We start from the raw sequence: 21,739 nt of genomic DNA, 5'->3' as shown, positions 1-21,739 counted from the left end.
GACACAATGGATGTATGTATGGATTGTGATAAGAATTGTACAAGCCCCCAATAAAATGATTTTTTAAAAGTAAGTGAATTATTAAACAGGCAAACTAAAATAGATATGAAATTTTTTTTTCAAAATTGTACTTTGGAGTTTTTATGGAATCTATGACTGAATATATGGCATGACTGAGAATCAGGGAGTTCATTTCAAAACAGAATATTAAAGTCATATACAGAATTCAGAGTTTGTCTGATGTCCTTTTTCTGGCTCCCACCTCAAATCCTTAGGATTTATTCCACTTCCGAGTGGATATCTAAGTTCAATCTTCGCTATAGAGTCCTGGGGTAGTAGTTATGTGCTGGGCTACTAACTGCAAGGTCAGCAGTTCAGAACCGCCAGCTGCTCCACAGGAGAAAGACGGGGGCTTTCTATTCCTTTAAGTCACAGTCTCAGACGCGTCACGGCAATTCTACCCTGTCCTAGAAGTTTGCTATGAGCTGGCATCAACTCAATGGTATATGCTCTAGAGCACTGGAAGCGTGAGAGCAGAGTTATGCTTCAAGGGGTTTCATGGGCTGATTTCATAGAAGTACATAGGCAGGCCTTTCTCCTGAGACACCTCTCTCTGGTAGATTCAAGTCTCCCACATTTCAGTTAAAAAAAATGAGTTTGTTATGTACCACCCAAGGAGGACTGCTACGGATTGATTAGAGATGTTAGACACAAGAAGTGAAAGAGCACAATCTGAGAGTTACATTGTATTTGATCATTATATCACATCTAAGCTCCTATTAGACAAGCTTCAAAACAGGCACAACAATTGAGGAACTGTGATCATTTCCAGGCAGACAGGGGAGATAAAGAGGCACACGTCCTCACGTAAAACGGGCAGCAAGGAGGAACTGATCAGATGGCAAGAAGAAAGGAATATCTACAATGACTCCTTAGTTTGGGGCTCAGGAGACCAGATGGGTGGTCAACTCAATAATCAGGATAGCAAGGCTGGGAAAACAGAAAGAGATTGAGAAAATAAAAATAAGTTCAATATAGACCTGATAAATTCGAGAGACAGAAGACGTGATGTCCAGAAACAGCTAGACATAAAGAATAAACCTTAACTGACTAAGATGTATCCTTTCTGTATTGGTTCTTACCTCCTCGGAGTTCATACTTTTTAACCAGTGATGCTATTACTAAGGATAAAACGGCTATTAAAGAATGAATCTTCTCTATGACCCTGTACATCGTTTAATAGAGGACCCAACAAAAGAGAGAGGAAGGAAGGAGGAATCAGACAGGATCTAAGCATATGCTTTTGCCGTACCATTAATTCTCTTAGACCTACAAAAAATTAAATTAAAACCAAGCACGCACACAGACAACAATGTCATCAGAGGTACGGTTACTTCGACTGAAGTATGGTGAATCCAAAGAACCCTCCTGGAGTATTTAGTCTACTTAACTTACTCTTATAATCTATTTCCTCAATGTATTTTAGCACCAAAGCATCCGCTCTTGTCCCCCTGAGAATGCAACACTGGAAAATGCAATGTCAGGCTTACCTCTCCTTCCTTCTCGAGTCCAAGTTTCTATCCCGATCTTTACTTCTCTTTCGTTTGCGTGGACTCCTACTCCGATCTCTTCTACGTCTTGAACATTCAGCATCCAAATAGCTTCCACCAGACTGCCATGAATCTACTGAAGCTGAGCGCCTGTCTTCCTTCCTAAAGGACAGAAAGTAGCTTTAGCCAGTCGGTTTTATCCGTTGGTTTCTCATATGGGCACAAACACACACACAGACTGTTTAACATTCCTTCTCGGACCAATAAGCCAGCTACTATCAAGGTGACTCTCCCCTGTGTATCAGAGTGGTCCATATGGTTGTCAATAACTCCTATTTGTGGAAGCAGATTGCCAGCCTTTTCTTCTGAGGTGCCTCTAGGGTGAATGCTACCCTCCAACCTTTCTGTTAGCAGCTGAGCACAGTTAACCATTTGTACCACCCAGGGACTCTGTACCAATGACAAGTAGGTCTAATGTGATACACAGTCTTACATCCCGTAGAAAAGGCCAGTCAGTCATGGTGACAGCTTTTCTGTGCTAGCTCACGGAGTCTCTTCCTTATATGGCTGCCTCCCACTTCCCCCCTCAAAAAACTGTCAAAGGGTAATGTCATGAAGCAGCTCTTAGGTAATATTCCTGAGCAAGTACAACAATAAGCAATAGCATTTTGGAAAATCAGTGTTGATGGTCTTAAAAATGCTGATATAAAAAAGGCTGGAAAGAGAGCCTTTTCACGAAGAAAGAAGGTCATACTTCATAGCACCATCCTCTGCTTTTTCCTGCTCGTCTTGCCACTGATTACTGAGTTCTTCCATGTGCACATTGATCACATCCCGGATCACCTAAAGAGAGGTAAGCACAGAATTTCAGATTAAGAAAGTTGTTCTACAACTAGTTTACAAGCTTTTCTTTTTTCTGTCATTCGTTTTGTTATTGTTGTTTTGTTTTCTTTTGTTGCTTTGTTTTGCTCTGTCTTGGTCTTTTGTGCATATTATTATCTCTGCAGGTCTATCTAGATAAGACAGGCAGGATAAACAATCTGGAGGAGAAAACAATGGGACCAACGGTTCCGGGGGGACATGGGAGAGGGGGAGGCCGGGGGAAAGGAAGTGGGTGTTAACAAACTCAGGAACAAGAGAACAAGTGATCCAAAATCGATGGTGAGGAGGTTGTAGGAGGCCTGGTAGGGCTTGACCAAAGGCAATGTAACCGAGAGGAATTACTTAAACCTAAATGAAGGCTGAGCATGACAGTGGGACAAGAGGAAAGTAAAAGGAAACAGAAGAAAAAACTAGGAGGCAAAGGACATTTATAGAGGTATAAAAACAGCCATGTACATATGTAAGTGTATTTATATATGACAATGGGGAAATAGATCTATGTGCATATATTTATAGGTTGAGTATTAAGGTAGCAGATGGACATTGCGCCTTACACAAACATTGAAGACAAATGAGCACATAAGCAAATGTAAAGAAAACTGATGGTGCCCGGTTATCAAAAGATATAGCGTCTGGGGTTTTAAAAAAAGGCCTGAAGATAAACAAGCAGCCATCTAGCTCAGAAGCAACAAAGCCCACATGGAAGAAGCACACCAGCCATTGTGATCATGAGGTGTCAAAGGGATCAGGAATCAGGCATTAAAGAACAAAAAATCAAATCATTGTGAATGTGGGGGAGCGCGGAGTGGAGACCCAAAGCCCATCTGTAGGCAACTGGACATCCCTTACAGAAGGGTTACGGGGAGGAGAGGAGCCAGTCAGGATGCAGTGTAGCGATGATGAAACATACAATTTTCCTCTAGTTCTTTAATGTTTCCTCCCCCCCACCATCATGATCCCCGTTCTACCTTACAAATCTGGTTAAACCAGAGGATGTACACTGGTACAAATAAGAATTAGAAACAGGGAATCCAGGATGGATAAACCCCTCAGGGCCATTATTGAGAGTACCGATCCAGGAGAGTAAGGGGAAGGTGGAGTAGAAAATGATCACAAGGATCTACATATAACCCCTTCCCTAGGGGACGGACAACAGAAAATGGGTGAAAGGAGACATTGGACAGCGGACGACATGACAAAATAATAAAAATTTATGAAATATCAAAGGTTCATGAGGGAGGGAGGTCAGGAAGGGAGGGGGGAAATGAGGAGCTGATACCAAGGGCTCAAGTAGAAAGCACATGTTTTGAGAATGATGATGGCAACAAATGTACAAATGTGCTTGACACAATGGATGGATGTATGGACTGTGATGAGTTGTATGAGCCCCCAATAAAATTATTTTAAAAAGAAAAGAAAAAGCTGTTCTACAAAGTAACAGGAGGGAGCTAGACAAAATGGTTGTTAGCAGGTAGTCAAGAATTTAGTAAAAGTTACAATGCAATAGACTATGGACCATGTGTGCAGTCAAACTGGAGTAAGAATCGTAGATTAAAGAACCATATCAGTGTTAAATTGACTAATGCTGATAACAGCACCATAGTTATATATCTCAGGAAATATATACTAAGTATTTATATTTAAAATAGATAGCTTGACCTTCAATAATTCAGAAAAAATATGTACAGAGAGAAACTGAATGAGAATATATAAGCACACACAAGGCAATATATCAATAAGAGGGGACTTACAGAAAGGGCACCAGGTCTCTTTTTGTATTATATTACTTATGGTTTTGCGCATTTTATCTATAAATTTGAAATAATCTAAAAGTATATTTTTAAACAAAACTAAGCATAATTTTTAAAAATAAAACTAATAATTAAGCCAAAGAGATGACAGACAAAATCTGAAGCACCCCAGTTAATTCATAAGATACATTCCAACTAGTCTACAATCCCTTACCTGTAGCACCCTGAGTCTTTTTTTCTTTCCCACTTTCCCATGCCAGCAACACATGGTTGACCACTAAAATATACATTTATGCTTTCTTAGTGCCTAACCAGTAAATATTTTAAGAATTAAAGAAAGAATGAAAGAAAGGAAAGGAGGACAAAGAAAAAATGATCTCAGAATGTCAGTTTAGGTCTGACTTCATTTCTTCTTTGCTCAAAAAACTTTCTATAACTTCCTAAGTAAAATACCAATAACATGCAAACTCCTTAATGTAATATCCTAAAGCCTCCATAATTCTAACAACTTGTAGTTGATCTCAGCTTTATCTCTCACTATAGCTCATCAGACCTACACTGTTACATACTTTTAGGAATGTCAACCCGCCTGGAAAACTCTTCTGTACTACTTATCCCTTAATTTATTCTCCTGTTGAATACCAAAGACACTTCACAAAGTCCTGTATCAAGGGAGTGGCATAAAGGACAGACAACAGAACTCAAATCCCAGCCCTAGCACGTGTAGACTGTGAGCTCCCTACCTGCATTCTACTGGATACTGTTTCCCCTGAGCTTACCTAGCCAGGGTCTATCACACAAGAAACCATCACTTAACAGGTATGCCTTTACCCAGGCCTGCTTGTCCCTCTGCTTCAAATGCTCTGTTCTCTAGGAAGCCTATACCAATCTCATCTTTGGAATCTCCCTCCTCCCACAGCACTTAAATAGTTCACCTCTTTCACTTAACACCATCTATTTTCTAAGGTCTGTTTCACTTTTGAAACTTAAAAAACTCCTTGAAGAGGGAGGTGGTCCTGTGTGTCATTTACCTTTGCATGCCTCCTTAAAAATGCCAGTTGTCATGGAGCAAATTCTGATTCTTAGTGGCCCCACGTGTTGCAGAGCAAAACTACACCCCATGAGGTTTTCACGGCTGTGGCCTTGAAAGCAGATCACAAGCCCTTTCTTTGGAGGCACCTACCTCTGGGTGGATGCAAGCCCCCAAGCTATTGGCTAACTAGCAACAGGCTTATGATCTGCACCAACCACGACTCCTTTATATGCACTTGATATCAGTACTTACTGGATATTTGTCAAAGTTCTGAGCAAACCAAGAAATACCCAGGACATCTCTGCAACACAAGAGTGGAACTGGAAAAAACCATGGCCACATTGAGTAAATTGGATACACCAGACCTTTTTAAAATGCTGGAAAGCAAGAATGTTACTTTGAGGACTAAAGTGCACCTGACCTAAGCCACAGCATTTTCAGTCACCTCATCTGCATGTGAAAGCTGGACACTGAAAAGGCAGACTGAAGAAGAATGGATGTGTTTGAATTGTGGTGTTGCTAATGAATGAAGCTGAAAGTAAAAGGAACAAACACGTCTGTCTAGGAAGAAGTACGGCTGGAGTGCTCCTTAGAGGAAGGATGGCCAGACTTTGTCTCACATACTTTGGACATGTTGCCAGGAGAGACCAGTTCTGGAGAAGGGCATCATGCTTGGTAAAGTAACGAGGTAGTAAAAAGGCGAAGACCTTCAACAAGATGGACTGACACAGTGGCTGTATTAATGGGCTCAAACATAAAGACAATTGTGAGGATGGCTCAGAACTGGGCAGTGTTTTGCTGATCTATGAATCAGAAATGAGTTGGCACCTAACAACAATACAGACAGGGCAAAGCATTAAAAGATGCTAAATACTGAAGGGATTACGACTGAGAAGTTACCTGGGTTTGGCTTCTAAAATGATCAAGATGGGAAACAGTGCACAGTGAGCGCAAATACAGGTAAAACCAGACAGGCTAGTATGCTGCTAACTGGAAGGCAGGTGATGGGTACAAAAGGGTTCATTATACCAGTCCATCCACTTTTTAGTATTTATGAATTTCCATAACAAAGAGTTAATTTAAAAATTGTAAAGAACACTATGATATTTAAATTTGACTACAAGGTTTTGAGCCCCAAAAGAAATACTTGACAAACCACCAAGTACTTGAGGGACAGGAAGAATCGAAAGGTGGTATCACACAGCCCAGAGCTGAACCAGCAGAGAAGCCTGAAACAGACATGCTAGCTGGAGAAGAGCAGCATGGAATGAATCACAGTTATGCAGCACTGAGCATGTGTGTAATAAACACATCAGAGGCAAGGGAAACAGACCTGAGGCTCATTAATATTTACAATGGCCACACCAAAGTATTTCAGGTGAGAAAACAACATGTATTGAGGAATGGAGGTAAGAACAAAGATATGTAGTCGAAATGTAATTTAAAAGGCACAACTGCTAAAATTAAAAACTAATGAAAGTGGTTGGCAAAATGAAGCCAGGTTATAGAAGGTGTTTGAAATCCTAGATGATGTACTCTGGGGACAATCAGGAATTCAGTGAGGAAACAATTTCCCAACTATCATCAAATGCCATGTGAAAATAAGTCTAGATATATACTAAGAGATTAAGGTACAAGCAATTTACGCTATGACCAAATATCTTAATAGAGTACATAAAAGAATACTTAAAAATTTTGCAAAGAAAAAAACATAGCTAATATTTATTGAGCAATTTGTGCATGATTTTAATGTAGCTTTAAAAAACTTTAAAAACGTATTCTTATAACACCCCTGAAACTCTTGCACTATCACTATAAAACAAAAAAGGAATCTTATGTGTGCTCAGGTATCTTACACAAGTAAAAGAGACTGTGACAAATCACAGAACCAAATGTCAAGCCCAGCTCTGTAAATGCTAAAACCTATCCTCTCATCATGATGCAATTTGGCTTTCTCAAAATAATAAACTTTTTTACATAGGTTTTTGTACCCTGACAAATGTTTTCCTAAGAGTGGGTCTGAAACTGATAAACAGAAATCAAATATGGCCACGCTTAAGACATGTTCAGAAAACCTCCAATGAATGTCATAAATCCACAGAACAGGCTTGGAAAAGTCAAATTCTTCTTCTCCACAAAGTTCTCCAAGATAGCACACTCACCTCAGTGTATGATTTCTTGGTTATGTGAACATTCTTAGCTCTATAGGACTGGCGTCTTCTTTTATAATCTCTCACTTCTGCCAGGATTTCAAGGTAAGATTTTGGACATTTTCGACTATTATCTAGAAAAGGAATAAAATTGTTATATCTGTAAGAGCTTTTCAATTGTTCCTAATTAGCAGGTAGTAACACTATCATCCTATGTTTCGATAAAGTACATGAAACATTCTAAACAGTCTACAATATTGGTGTTATACTAGAAGTCTTCAAAACGTTCATGGGAAATATTGTGAAGACTAGAGTTTTCCAAAAAAATTTGCACCAAAATAAACTCATTTTTAAAATTTTACTTTATAAAATAACTTGTTGTACATATGTGAACAGGGTCTAGTTTGATGCACTAAGGATGAGACATCAGTTTGAAAATAACAAAATCAATTCTGGTAAAATTGAAGCAAGAACAAACATTCTAAGTTTATGGTGGGACTTCGATGGAAGATTGAATTCATCACTGCTCTACAAAAAATTTAAAAGGATAGTGACCCAAAGAAACCAGCCATTTACAAATGGATAACTCATTTTTAGACGGGAAGAGATGATAAAGATAAAAGTCTATACCCAATGCCAACTACGTGGACAACCCCCTCTTCCCCCAGGAGAATTCACTTTAGAGGACAGCACTGAAGCTGCAGCTCAGGGAGAGGGACATGTCTGATCAGAGCACACGGGTGCAAACGAAGGGGAAGGAGAGAGAGCACATCCTGGCCCACCCAGCCCTGAGGACGATATACCTGCTCAGAGCATCCAATGCACAGAGAGGACCATAGGGCCTGCCCCGCTACGAGACACGACTTCCCTCACTGACCCACAGCGCGATGTGGGACAGCACTGGAGACAGTGCAGGAATTGTGCCCGATCTGACCCCACCACACCGAGGCGAAGCATTAGGGTGTGCAACAGAACAGCAAGGGGAGCAGAAAAACGAACTCCTGAGGAAGTTCCAAAAATAGACTTTGGGGCCAGGACATGGTGCCCCAATTAGACTCGACTGGAAAACACTCCTAAAGATCAACAAACATACTTTGAACTATTTATAGGTTTTTCTTTTTTCTCGTTAGTTTGTTTTTTCTTTTGTTGCTTTGTTTTGCTCTGTCTTGTTTTTGTGCATATTATTATCTCTGCAGGTCTATCTAGGTAAGATGGGAAGGAAAAACAATCTGGAGGAGAAAATGATCAACGTTTGGGGGGTGGGGGCACATGGGAGAGGGGGAGGCAGGGGAAAGGATGTGGGTCTTAATAAACCCAGGGATAACAGGACAACAAGTGATCCAAAATCGATGGCGGGAGGGTGTGAGAGGTCTGGTAGGGCTTGATCACGGGCAATGTAACTGAGAAGAATTACTGAAACCCAAATGAAGGCTGAGCATGATAATGAAAGTGCCTTGAACTTGATGAAGCATGTTGAGAAATAAAGTTTATACTCTTTATTTTTTATCTTTTCACTCTATTTTAGCAAGAACTTTTTAAAGTTCCCTTTTATAGTGTTGTATCATTCCTTTTCTTTGGCTATAAAACCAAGCAACAAGGAAAACCTGCTATCCTCATGTCAATGCCGACTCAAAGGGCACATACATGACAAGGCAGAACTGCCCCAAGGCTGTCAATCTTTACAAAAGCATTTCCCCAACACTGTCCTGCAGATGGTGGGTTCATGGATGGGGAGTCCAAAGAGTTGATTGTCTGGCTGGTCTTCGGTTGAATATAATGGTATTTAAGTATATAGCTTAAAGTAACAATCCAACTGTAAATAATATTCTTACAGAAGGAAGATATGCTTGGTAGGGGTCTGGGATCAAAATTTTATGCACCAAATAAATAGCTTAATAAAAGTATGAATATCAGATGATGCAAAAGCGCCCAATTTCAATTTGTTATGAAAAGTGGCTTGACAATTAAATAATTGTAATAACTCAAAAGCTAGAAAGATAATTGAGAAACGTAAAGCTGAATATTCATCTCAAACCTTGATTGACTTTAGCGGCCAAGTCTACAAAAAGATCACTGTCATTCTCAGTGATCTGAGAACTGGACTGCTTCTTCTTCGTTTCTTCGACTACAAAATCATAGATGGCACGGCGATCAGCTTGAGTTAGATCACAAACAAACCGTTTATGATTCAGAGGAACTTCAACAGGCACTGAAGAATAAATTCCTAAAGTAGAAATAAAACCACAAAAATGAACAGTACATGAAGCTCTGTGAAGGTATAATCTACTGAGTTTTTAAACATGCTATAATAAAATACTAACAAATCATTCTTGTCATAGTAATCTCTAAAGAGAAAGATCACTCTATGAGATAAATGGTAAAAGACCACTCTATCCTGAATACTACATATCAAAGAAAGGCTGTCCCATGGAGGCTTGCTAGTCTTCCCAGCAGTGTTAAGAGAGGCACCACGAGAGTAGGCTTGCTGAGAATTAATCCACCTGGGTGATCATTTCAAAGAAGGCCATCCACATTACAAAATTGGATATTGGTTTACGTTCAGAAGATCTTCTCCATAAAAGCTGAACATTTTTGCTTTCAATAGTTAGAACATATTAGAGTCTCTTCCCAAAATGAATTGTGAAAATCTAGTATGAAACATCAAACTTAATTTTCAATATTAAAACACTTCCCTCATTTGTGCCCTGGCTTAGAGATCAGGGCCAGAAACAATTTTTAAGTGGTAAAAATCTTCAAATTTTCTCAGATTAGAGAAATAGATTCATTTGAAAATAACTTATTTTCAATTACCTGAGGAATGATATTAATTTAACCAAATTAGCTGAAAGTGGACAGCAGTGGCCCCCTCCGACCCCCAACAGGCACTCACAGAACTTTTTCAAACCTGCTCATTAATGAAGAAAAGTATATACAATACCTGGATATGATGTATTAAATACCGAAGAAAACTTTTGTTTTGAGATTCAAAGTTTCTCAAAAAAAAAAAAAAAAAAAAAAGCCAAAAATTCTTTTAACTGTGAATAAATCAATTTAACACAATTCTAAATAGACTCCATTATGTAGCAATGTACACAGTAAAACAGGAACTACTCAAGGCATCCTCTACTGTCTGCTAGGTTACCCTGACGCACTAAAAAGTTCACAGAACACTGCAAAATCAGCACTCTTCCCAAATACTTACATTTGGTAAAGTCTAACCTCATTAACATCTTAGTAAGGAGAAGGGGAAAAAAGAATTTGAGTAAGAGCACACTGGGAAACTCAGCACTACAACTCGAAAGGGATATGTTAGACTGCCTATGATTTCAGAGGCACATTACACTGAGGAACAACAGGTAGCTATCAGTAGTAGGCAAGGGCTCAGAGTTAGTGGGATGAAGAGACCCCATTTCAAGTCAATAAATTTCACTCTACTTCTGGCAGGCACTAGGAAAAGTCCTTTAACGTAGATAGGTGTTAAAACACTTTGTTAATTTCCTCCCTAACAAATTTTGGTGGTTTGATTTATTTTAAATTTCCTTATAAAGATACTTGAATTCCTTTAAACTCAACCAAAATTCCAAATTAAGGTTATAATACTACAACAGCTATTAAAATGAAGTTTAGAAAGTTGAGTAATACTTTTAAAAGGATATCATTTGTAAAAAGGATACTGCATATCTTTAAATAAGGAGAACATTCAGGTTCCTAATTCCTCTTATACTCACCCCAATTACTGAAAAAGAAGAAGTAGAAGAAAAATTAAACAAACTACATTCAAAACACAGGCATGGATAAATACAATTAAATAAGCTTACATTTACACTGAATGTAAATTCTCAAAACTCAAGTTTCTTTATGATTTAGAGGCACAACGGAATTGCTATAATCATAGTAATTCTGTAACCCTCTAGTTATGTAAGTCTTCACAAAAGCTAACGGACTGAGAATTCTATAAAGAGTTTAGACCTGACATGGCTGATAAAATGAAAAATACATATAATTTTATTAAAATAAACAACTTACATTTTAGTGCATAACAAACAATATTAATTGAATGGGACATGTAGCAACAATTTCCACGTTAGTCAATTTGATTCCAATTCACAGCAACCCTAGTACAGAACTGCTCCTTGGGGTTTCTATAACCATAAATCTCATGGGAAGTGATTGCCTCATGTTCTTCTGTGGAGAGACTGGTAGGTTTGAACTGCCAACCTGGAGATTAGCAGTCCAACACATACCCACAGCAGCACCAGCGCTCCTTGCCCTGGAGCAAAAGGCTTAAAAATGTGTAAGACATAAGCAGGTCACAAATATAATCCGCTTAGAACAGTGGTTCTCAACCTATGCATTGCACCCTGTTTGGGGGTCAAACGACCCTTTCACAGGGGTCGCCCGATTCATAACTATAGCAAAATTACAGTCATGAAGTAGCAACGAAAATAATTTCAGAGTTTGAGGTCACCACAATATGAGGACCTGTATTAAAGGGTCGCAGCATTAGGAAGGCTGAGAACCACTGGCTTAGAAATTAAAACTCTACCCAGTATGAAAAAAATAATTTTAAAGAGGGTTACAGAATTCTTAGCAATTAAATCTTAACTTATGATAGTATAAAAGTTCAAAATGGAATAAAAGTCCCTCTATCAACTGAAAGAACTATATAAAGTAATTCTTTGCTTCTGCTGAGAACTAAGTTCAGTATTGGAATTTACCTTACTAATCAATCATACAGGTAAAAACGTAGGGCATTTTTCTAAATTACTCACATATATAAAATCCTTACCCATCCTTAATATTCTTTTCTATATATTTATTCACTTAAATAATAATAGCTACCAAATTTTGAACTAGGGATAGTTTAGCTTCCACGTGTTTTCTTCCTCTAAACAACCGACAGTTTCATGTTGATAAAGCTCATCTACACAAGGCCACACCAGACAGCTAATTTATGTCTTTAAAATAGGTGCAATCAAAGAAATATCCATCCACAGATTTCACTAATGCAGAATTTCTAATAAAGTCTCAAATAACTCAGTGCAGAGGAGTTCATATAAAAAAAATTAAACTCTGCTTTTAAATAAGTTTTTTTCTGAAGAGGAATGATAATGGGCTGACAAAAGGTCAGGAATCAACAATAGGAAAAATTGAATTTCTACTTGAGAAAAAAATCAAAACCAAAACAAAACCCCTTGAGTTAGCTGACAGGCAAAAAACCAGGAGCTTCTAAATAGGAAATACAGGAAGTGTTTCTGGTTATTGTAAAAAGCCAATAAACTCTAGACAAAAATAAGTGATGAGGGACTAGGTATGTCTCAACAAAGCACCTAAGACAAAAGGTTCACAGCAGACAATTCAGGAATCCTTTGAACATAGACCGGCCATGCTGTAGCTTTATGTTCTTCTCAAATTCGGAAATCTGACCTCTACTTGTTTACTTCTACTCTGCTCATTTACTTCCATGCTTCTACTTCTTTTTATGGATTAAGTTCTTTTCCAGTTGCCTTAATTGCACATGCTGAAAATCCCAACCTAATCTCCGCTAAAATAAGTCCCAGGTAGAAAATCTAATCCCAGTTTCAAAACTGGGCATGAAAAATAACCAAAAAAAAAAAGACACCTCACAAACCCTCTGCAATTACAGTAATGTTTTCTGTTTGTTTGTTTTTGAGAAGTGCATTCCTAGCATACACCATATTCCCAGAGGAGTTCAAGACCCAGGATATGAGAAACTCAACATCACGGGCAATCCTCTGAAAGGAGCTGTGGTCCTGATTTCTTCTAGGCTTAGCCTCTCCTGGTACACAGTATCTCAACGAGAGGGAAGATCTGGCAAGGGAGTCTCACTCAATGGGATTTATCTATTCGCTCACTTTTAAAGTTTCACCTACTAAGTGAAGCCCCTGGCTACAACAGAGTCCCAGGAGAGTCTGGATTCTTTAAGATGGAAATATCTACCAAATGAAATTAACGCCAAGCAGCTTAGCCCAATGTTAAATGTCAGAACCAACTTTCCCCAGGTTTATACAAGATTTTTCTGAAGTCGGTAACTTGTGTTTGTGTAGAAAACATAATTAGCTTCAACAATTAATTCACACAATGCCATCACTTACTTTGATTAGAAGAACAATCTCCATCTTTTCCATCTGTACTTCTAGCTTGTTTAATTATTTGTAATTGTGTTTCTTTATCTGGGGAAAAAAATCCATACACACCAGTGATCACAATTAAATTATTGACACCTTTACTCATTTTCCAATCCAAGCTCTTTGGGAACATCCACGAACCTACAATCTTAAGAAGAAAAACAAACAAAAAACACCCAGTCCCCTGCCTATTACCTCTGAAAGCAGAACTTTTTCACATCTAGCTATGGTATATTAAGATTACAAGCAGTTCAGGAAGCACTCTAACTAGGCAAGCAATAGTAGCTTCTACAAATTTTAGCAACCAATAAGAACTAGTTTCTTCTTCTTTTTCTTAAATCATTTTATTGGGGGCTCATACAACTCTTTATCATAATCCATACATACATAAATTGTGTAAAGGACATCTGTACATTCGTTACCCTCATCATTCTCAAGACGTTTGCTCTCCACCTAAGCCCCTGGCATCAGCTCCTCATTTTCCCCCCTTCCTCCCTCCCTCATGAACCCTTGATAACTATAAATTATTATTTTGTCATATCTTACACTGTCCGACGTCTCCCTTCACCCACTTTTCTGTGGTCACCCCCCGCCGAGAGGAATATGTAGATCCCTGTAATCAGTTCCCCTTTTAAGAACTAGTTTCTTAATGTCAACTAAGTATTGGGTACTATTCAAAGCATATCACACCCAAGGATAAATTTTAAAGTATTTCAAGTCACACATGCACAGGTTTATTCCAAACCAAATATGCTTAAAATGTCTCTTCATGTGCCCGGGGTGGGGAGACAGATTTTGAAGTCAGGGAATTGGTGTTCTTAAAATAAAAATTTCAACGAAATTCAAGTGGAAATCTTCCCAAATCAATGAAGCTTTGCAATAAGTTTATGAGAATGTTACTCCATATAAAAAAGCATTTAGGTGGATCAAATGCTTTATGGATGGATGAGAAGACCTCAAAGATGAACAAAGAAAGAAAACTGGTGGAAGACCATAAAATTTTCATTGATGGCAAGAGCTACCAAAGTTGGGATCTCACATGGTATGGCATTTTCAATTTTAAGCAAATCTTGCCTCAGCAAGCTTTTGGGTTGATGGGTGCCAAAGGCATTGCGAGAATCAGCTAGCTCAAAGATCTGACCTTTCCTTATGGAGCAAATCATTACTGGGGAGGCCTCTTAGAAATACCACGAAGACCTGCAGGGTCGAGTCCAAACACAACAGTGGGACTCGCTGGGCTGGTGAAATTCAAGGCATATAGATCAGCTTAAAAGTTAAAGTTGCTCCTATGACAATTGCGTTGGGAAACTTTACACCTCCATCCACCCTACCGCCCTGATTGTCCCCCTCAGGCTTCTTCATGTTCCTCGAACTCAGGGGACATTTACAAAGGGAGCATGATTTGAGTCCCTTGAAGGTGTCAAAGGGTAGTCTTGGTACAAATGACAGCACAGAATTTGTACAGGAAGGGTTAGAGATGGACACACTGCCTACTGATGAATACGGACCTAGATGGAAGATATGATGAGAAGCAACAGCTCCTTATTTTCATATTTGTTTTTAAATAAAGGTTTCTGTGATTTTGTAGTAACATTTTTTTGCCTCCCTCCCTTAAATATTATTAAATCTTCATCAAGATCTATTATCATCAACCCCATTTTACACTGAAACTGAAGCAACAAACAGATTAATTAATTTGTTAAAGGCCACACATTTGTTGATGACAAAGGCAGGAAATGGAACAGGGTAGCCTGATTCTAGTCAGAGTCCCTGCTTTTGAGCTCTATTGGCACTCAGTATCTGGAACATGCTTCCTTCCATCCTCAGCCTGAACTTAAAACCGTGTCCCTATTTTTGTTCTGACCAACAAGGGAGGCCTAGTCCTTCTTCTTTTTTTTTAGCCCTTCTTTTTAAAGTTTTTCAGGATTTTACTGTCTATTTCATAAGTGTGGCCTTTAAATTGCAGATTAAGAGAATGTGTTCCTATACATTAATTATCCCTACATTTTCTTTAAGTATTAAGAGAACGTCCTTTCTAATGTAAGTGTGTTTATAAAGCCCTTTCTTTTGATAAGTCAGAAATAAAACATCAACTATACTATTTTTAAATTGTCATTTAACAACTAAATACTTACTTAAAGTAACAGAAGGCACATTCATATTCTCATAGAAAAATTCAGGACTATACATTTCACCCTAGACAAAAAACCAAAAACAAAATACTTAGTATTCTTAATTATCAGATAATTGACTATTTTTAAAATTGACATTAAGAAAAGGTTACTATTATTTAAATACTTCTTGCAATAATTTGTGAAGTTAGGCAAGAACTGTTCTACCCTACAAATTGGTTGCTATTTTATGTCAGAAAACTTCACATTATAATATCGTCCAAATACTGTGAACTCATCAATGCATGAATTCTATGACATATGCATAGTACAGAATATTTACAGTACCTCTTCTTCTTTGGTATAGTCCAGTTTCCTCAATCTACACGAGACCATGTGCTTCACTAAAGATGACTTAGGCATATGATGATTGGAATCATATGGACAGATCACAACTTCATCCTACAAAAATCAAATAGAAGGAAAGCTCATTGCAATTCAGTTTCAAACACCTCTCTAAAAGAAAATGATTTATAAAGTTTAAAGAATTATTATCATAAACATGTCTGTCCTGATCTGGTCACACCCCTTGTCTCTGGGCTTCTACAGAAGTTGCTCTGAGTTAATTTTACTCATATTTTTAGGTATCAGCTATTGTCCAGGATGCCTTTGCTGTACCACCACAGCCAACAATAATTTGCACTACACTACTTCTAACCCCACGCCATCATGGGGTTTATCATATGCCAACATGATAGATTATCTTTCTATATTCCTCCAGACCACCTACCAGAACCGATTTCTATGTTCCTCACCACCTCCACAACTGTGACTACTGTTCGCCACACATCAATTTTTTTTTCTTTTTCACACATCAATATTAAAACACTCTAGCGGGAAACTGAACTAGCTCGGTTGGACCTCTTGTACACAGTATGGGCATTACTACCCAGAACTTTAAAAAACAGTCACTTTTGAACAGCAGCTACTGAATTTGCAAAACTTATGAAGCAGATTAAATAACTATCAGAATTTTGCTATTTTACCAAGACATTTGAGAGCGACAGCACAGCAAGTCAGCACACAGGCTCCAGAGCCAGGCTGTCTGGCTGTGCTATTTACTAAAACAACAAAAAAAATAAGCATAGCTCAAAAATACATCTGGGGAGAGGAAGAGGTTGGCAAACTGGAAGGCATGTGTATTCTGTGTGTAAAGACCCAATCCTAACCATCACTGCATGTAACGGGCAAATTATAGCCTGTGTTTTTTTCGGTCATCATCTGGAAAAGGTGACTGACAGTACCTACCTTTAGGGTTGTTATGAATATTACACAAGCTAATGGATGTGGAAGTTTTACTTAAATATTTGCTAAATTAAAGGATCCAAAGTTGCTATGATGTTGACCAAACAACAGACCCCACTCAGTTTCAAATTCAGTTTCAAACACCTTTCTAAAAGAATGATGCAGATTTTTAAAAAAATAAATTATCCATCACACTCAGAATATAATACTTTAAATGCTTGTGGAAACCAGTTAAAAAACTTGCATGTGAGAGAAATAACTACCTTTGGTAAAGTCAGAATAAAGTCCAGAGATCATGAGACATCCACAGTGGAGCACTTCCTTTCCCCCAGCCACCAAAAGAAAAAACCAAATATCCAGATCTTTCACAGACTCTCTTATGATTGTCTACAGTTTTCAAAAATCCGTTAACGCGGTATGAAACATCAGTGTTCATAATTAAAATGACTAACACTTTTCCTGGTTTCCAATCCTAGTCTTTAGGCACAGTGACAAGCCTACAATCTTAAAAGCAATACCCAAGGCCTCACCAACTGCTTCTGAATTCTCTCAGATCTAGCAAGAGCACAGTAAGTACCTTACGTAAGTAACCCAGACTTCAAGCAACCCAGTTCAGAGTAGTGAATGGCACAATGTTCGCCGACAGCTTCTTGAATTACAACTGCCAAGCATGATTCTAAGGCTATCGCATGTATTACATTACTTAATCCTATCCTCACAATGATACAATTATCACCATCCCCACCTTATTTTGAAGTTTACGCAACAAACAGGTTTAATTAACTTGCTAAAGGTCACACATCTCTTCGTGACAACCCCAGGAAATGAATCAGGGCAGTCTGATTCCAAAGGCCCTACTTATAATCTCTCTATACATTCCCATCCTTGGGCACACGATTTCAAACGATTTTGTGTGCCCGTATATTAGCTATGACCAAGGTGACAGGCATAAAGCTTTGCCAGGGTTTCACTACTAAGGTCAAAGTGTTCTCTAAACTTGCAATTACAAGAACAAGTTTCCTGTACATTAATCAATCGTACGTTCTCTTACTTATCCTGTTTCCCCGAAAATAAGACAGTTCTTATAATTTTTGCTCCCAAAGATGTGTTAGGTCCTATTTTCAGGGGATGTCTTATATGTTTCCATGAAGAAGAATACGGTACACATTTAGTTTTATTAAAAGAGACCTCGCACTTCCTGTCTGCTCGGTACCATAGCTTGGGGAGGCCTTATTTTCGGGGAGGCCTTATTTTCAGGGGGATGTCTTATATTTCGGAGAGAGGCAAAGCTGTCAGTAGGTCTTATTTCCGGGGGATGTCTTACTTTCGGGAAAACAGGGTAGCTCTGGTGGTGTAGTAGTTACGCGTCGGGCTGTGCTCCGCATGGTCAGCAGTTCAAAACCACCAGCCGCTCAGCGGGAGACAGACTGGGCTTTCCACTCCCCTGAACAAAGTCTCGGAAACCACTCGGCGCCACCCCGTGCCATGGGCCAGGGCCCAATGAGGGTCCCCCAGCCGCCTCACCTCCGCCGCCGCCTCTTCGCCGGCGTCCAGCTGACTCAGGTTCCAGCCCAAGGACGCTGTCACCTCTTCCAGCGTCGCGCAGCAGCTCTCCACAAAGTCGCTCAGCTCCTCCTGCAGCCGCCGCCGCTCCGCCACCGGAAGGACACCGTCCTCCATGGCCCAGACGCGCGGAGTGCAAGCAGGCGGCGGACGGAAGTCCAACCGCGCGCGGGGGCCTCTGGGAGTGTTTGGGCGGGGCCGCGCCGCCACGTGACCGGGGCGGGGCCGCGCCGCCGGGTGACCGGAGCGGCGCTCAGGCAAAGGGTCCGGAGAGAGACGTGGGGCTGTCACTTGGAGAGGCGTCTGGGTCTCTTCTGGTCCTGGATCTCTTGTGTTTCTAAATGCGCTTGCGCCTGGCCTCTCTGAATTCTGATAGTAATACTCTCTGAAGTATTTCTCCCTCTTATATATAAAAAAAAATGTTTCCAGTACAAAAAATTTGAAGAAAACTACCATGAGCGTTTGTCTCCCCTTCCTCTAACTCATTAGCATGTTGCTGGTTTTCTCTCTACAAACACAGCTCCACTCATTTTTGCGAAGTAGTGTCAAAGTAAGCTGCAAACACGGCACCCCCAGATAGTCCACATTCATCTCCTAAGAATAAGAATATTTTCCTGCATAGCACAGTGCGTAAGCAAACGTAAGAAAATTCATTACCCCATCATATCATCTAATGTTCTTAGTTGCCCTCAGTGGTTCCTGCCCCGTGTGCACCATCCTCAAAAGAGTTGAAATGTTTGAGCCCATTGTTGCAGCCCTGGGTCCATCTATTGACCCTCTACCAAATATGATGCCGTTTCCCAGGGAGGGGTCTCTCCTAATCAGGTGTCCACAGTGAGATAAGGTCTCATCATGGTCCTTTCCAATGAGCCATCGGGGTGTACTTCCAAGAAAAATGTATTCTACTGGCAGTCCATGATACGTATATTCAATATTCCTCATCAACGCCATGATTCAAATATCATGCAATACACAGTTCAGATTGACTTCCTTAATTGTCCCCCAAATGCTTTTTAGAGTAGTTACAGTCTTTTTTCCAAGCTGTGATCTATATTTGGTTATTATATCTTTTCATCTAAAAGTCTCCTCCATCCTTCTCTTTTTCAAGTCACTGAATTTTGTAAAGGGCCGTCGACAGTTGTTTATTTCATATTCTGGATTTGTCAGATTATTTTTCTCTCTCATGATTCAATTCAGTTAAAGCATTTTCCCAAGAATCCTGCATAGGAAATGGGGTAAACCCATCACCCTGCTCCTCCTGACAACTCATAGTGTGTTGTCAGACTAGAGCAGTGCTCCATGGGGCTTTTAATGATGGCTTTTAAAAGAAGTAGCTCTCCCCAGGGCTTTTTCCTAAGGCACTTCGGGATGGACTCCAAAATGTTGCTCTGCTCGTTATCTGTTACGAAACCCAGGAATTCTCTCTGGATATTAGTAGTGCTGACTGACCAGATAGTAAAGTGCCATTGTAATCACACATTTTCCTTTTGATAATTGGTACTTAATATGAGAGACAATCCCTTGAGGTCCCATGAATAACTCGACTACATTCTCCTGTGTTGTTTGGTTCACTGTGGAGCCAAGGGTATTTTAGTACAAGTGGCCTTTAAAAGGCTTGTGGGAAATGAAAGGTGATGGAATTTTTCCATAAACCTTTGAAGCCTCCTCATATTACTGATTTAAAACTTTTAGATTCCTTATATTATTCTCTATTATAATTCTTGGTGGACCTCAAATTGTCCAAATTTGGTCCCCAATGGAAGACCTTTTTTTTTTTTGTAAATCATTTTATTGGGGGCTCATACAACTCTTATAACAATCCATACATATATCAATTGTATAAAGCACATGTGTACATTACCCTCATCATTCTCAAAACATTTGCTCTCCACCTAAGCCCCTGGCATCAGCTCCTCATTCCCCCCCCTGCCTCCCCGCTCCCCTGCCCCTCATGAACCCTTGATAATTTATAAATTATTCTTTTGTCATATCTTACATTGTCTGATGTCTCCCTTCATCCACTTTTCTGTTTCCGTCCCCCAGGGAGGGGGGTTATATGTAGATCATTATAATAGGTTCCCCCTTCTACACCATCTTCCCTCCACCCTCCAGTATCACTACTCTCACCACTGGTCCTGAAGGGATCATCTGCCCTGGATTCCCTGTGTTTCCAGTTCCTATCTGTACCAGTGTACATCCTCTGGTCTAGCCAGATTTGTAAGGTAGAATTGGGATCACGATAGTGGGGGTAAGGAAGCATTTAGGAATTAGAGGAAAGTTGTATGTTTCATTGTTGCTACACTGCACCCTGACTGGCTCGTCTCTTCCCCTGACTGGCTCATGACCCTTCTGTAAGGAGATGTCCAGTTGCCTACAAGATGGGCTTTGAGTCCCCACTCCCACTCATTCACATTATGATTTTTTTGTTCTTTGATGCCTGATTCCTCATCCCTTCGACACCTCGGGATCACACAGGCTGGTTTGGGAAGACACCTTAAGCCGCACACCAACACCTTTGACACTTCCCACTGGTCCTAGAGTATTTCCTTGCTTTAAAGACTCACATTGTTCACTTCCTGTCCAAGACCCGGAATCGATCCAACTTCCTTTAATTTTCTCTGGTTTTAACTCTGATTGCTTAGGAACTTGAGAGGGTTCCAGAGTCTGGAAACTCTTACAAGTACCAAATAATAGATCCTCAAGCCAGTACCAAACCTTAACTTCCCTTTGCACTTGTTTGCACCAGATGAGGAAATTGTGGATGAAATTTTTTTGTGAACTACTATTTCCAAAGGCCAATAACGAGTCTTACCTTAAAGAGCGGTGATAATGAGAGTTTAAAAAAAAATGTAAATGGGCCAGTAGCTACACATAGATATGGGGTTAATGTAAAGTTCTATAATTAATTTATTCATACGGCATTCCGTTATACATTTACACAACCAAGCAATAGAGAAAATGTGGGACTGATTTTGAGTGTGAAATATGGCTCCCAATGGTCATCGTTTCCTTTCCCTTGTCTGTATCAGGAGCCCTGGTGATGCAATGGTTAAGCGTTGGGCTGCAGCCATCTATCTGCAAGGTCAGCTGCGGGAGGACAGCCTAAAGATGGGGCTGCAGCGATCTGCAGATGGGGCTTTCTAATCTAGAGTCACCATCTCAGAAACCCACGGGGGCACTTCTACCCCGCTCCTATAGGGTCACTGCGAGTTGGCACTGACTAGATGGCAGCGAGTTTATCTTAT

At 39.7% G+C, this 21,739-nt stretch overlaps 1 protein-coding gene across 1 annotated transcript in view; it reads right to left on the bottom strand.

Moving 5' to 3' along the window:
• The window catches only part of SNRNP48 (small nuclear ribonucleoprotein U11/U12 subunit 48), a 20,334-nt gene extending 1,723 nt beyond the window's left edge, over positions 1-18,611 (bottom strand). Inside the window, exons 1-8 of the mRNA XM_013007008.2 lie at positions 18,456-18,611; positions 15,975-16,088; positions 15,651-15,711; positions 13,483-13,560; positions 9,402-9,590; positions 7,379-7,500; positions 2,305-2,393; positions 1,551-1,712 (exon numbers count right to left, since the gene is read on the bottom strand). Coding sequence (XP_012862462.1) covers positions 1,551-1,712; positions 2,305-2,393; positions 7,379-7,500; positions 9,402-9,590; positions 13,483-13,560; positions 15,651-15,711; positions 15,975-16,088; positions 18,456-18,611 — 971 coding nt within the window. The remainder of the gene's footprint in view (positions 1-1,550; positions 1,713-2,304; positions 2,394-7,378; positions 7,501-9,401; positions 9,591-13,482; positions 13,561-15,650; positions 15,712-15,974; positions 16,089-18,455) is intronic.
• Between the last annotated feature and the right edge of the window lie 3,128 nt (positions 18,612-21,739).

The sequence above is a fragment of the Echinops telfairi genome, unplaced genomic scaffold (genome assembly GCF_000313985.2).
Source record: "Echinops telfairi isolate 266 unplaced genomic scaffold, ASM31398v2 ScPeMD7_655;HRSCAF=1070, whole genome shotgun sequence".
In the NCBI taxonomy this organism is placed as follows: Eukaryota; Metazoa; Chordata; class Mammalia; order Afrosoricida; family Tenrecidae; genus Echinops; species Echinops telfairi.
The sequence above is the reverse complement of the archived record's forward strand: the minus strand, read 5'-3'. Positions and strand labels throughout refer to the sequence as shown.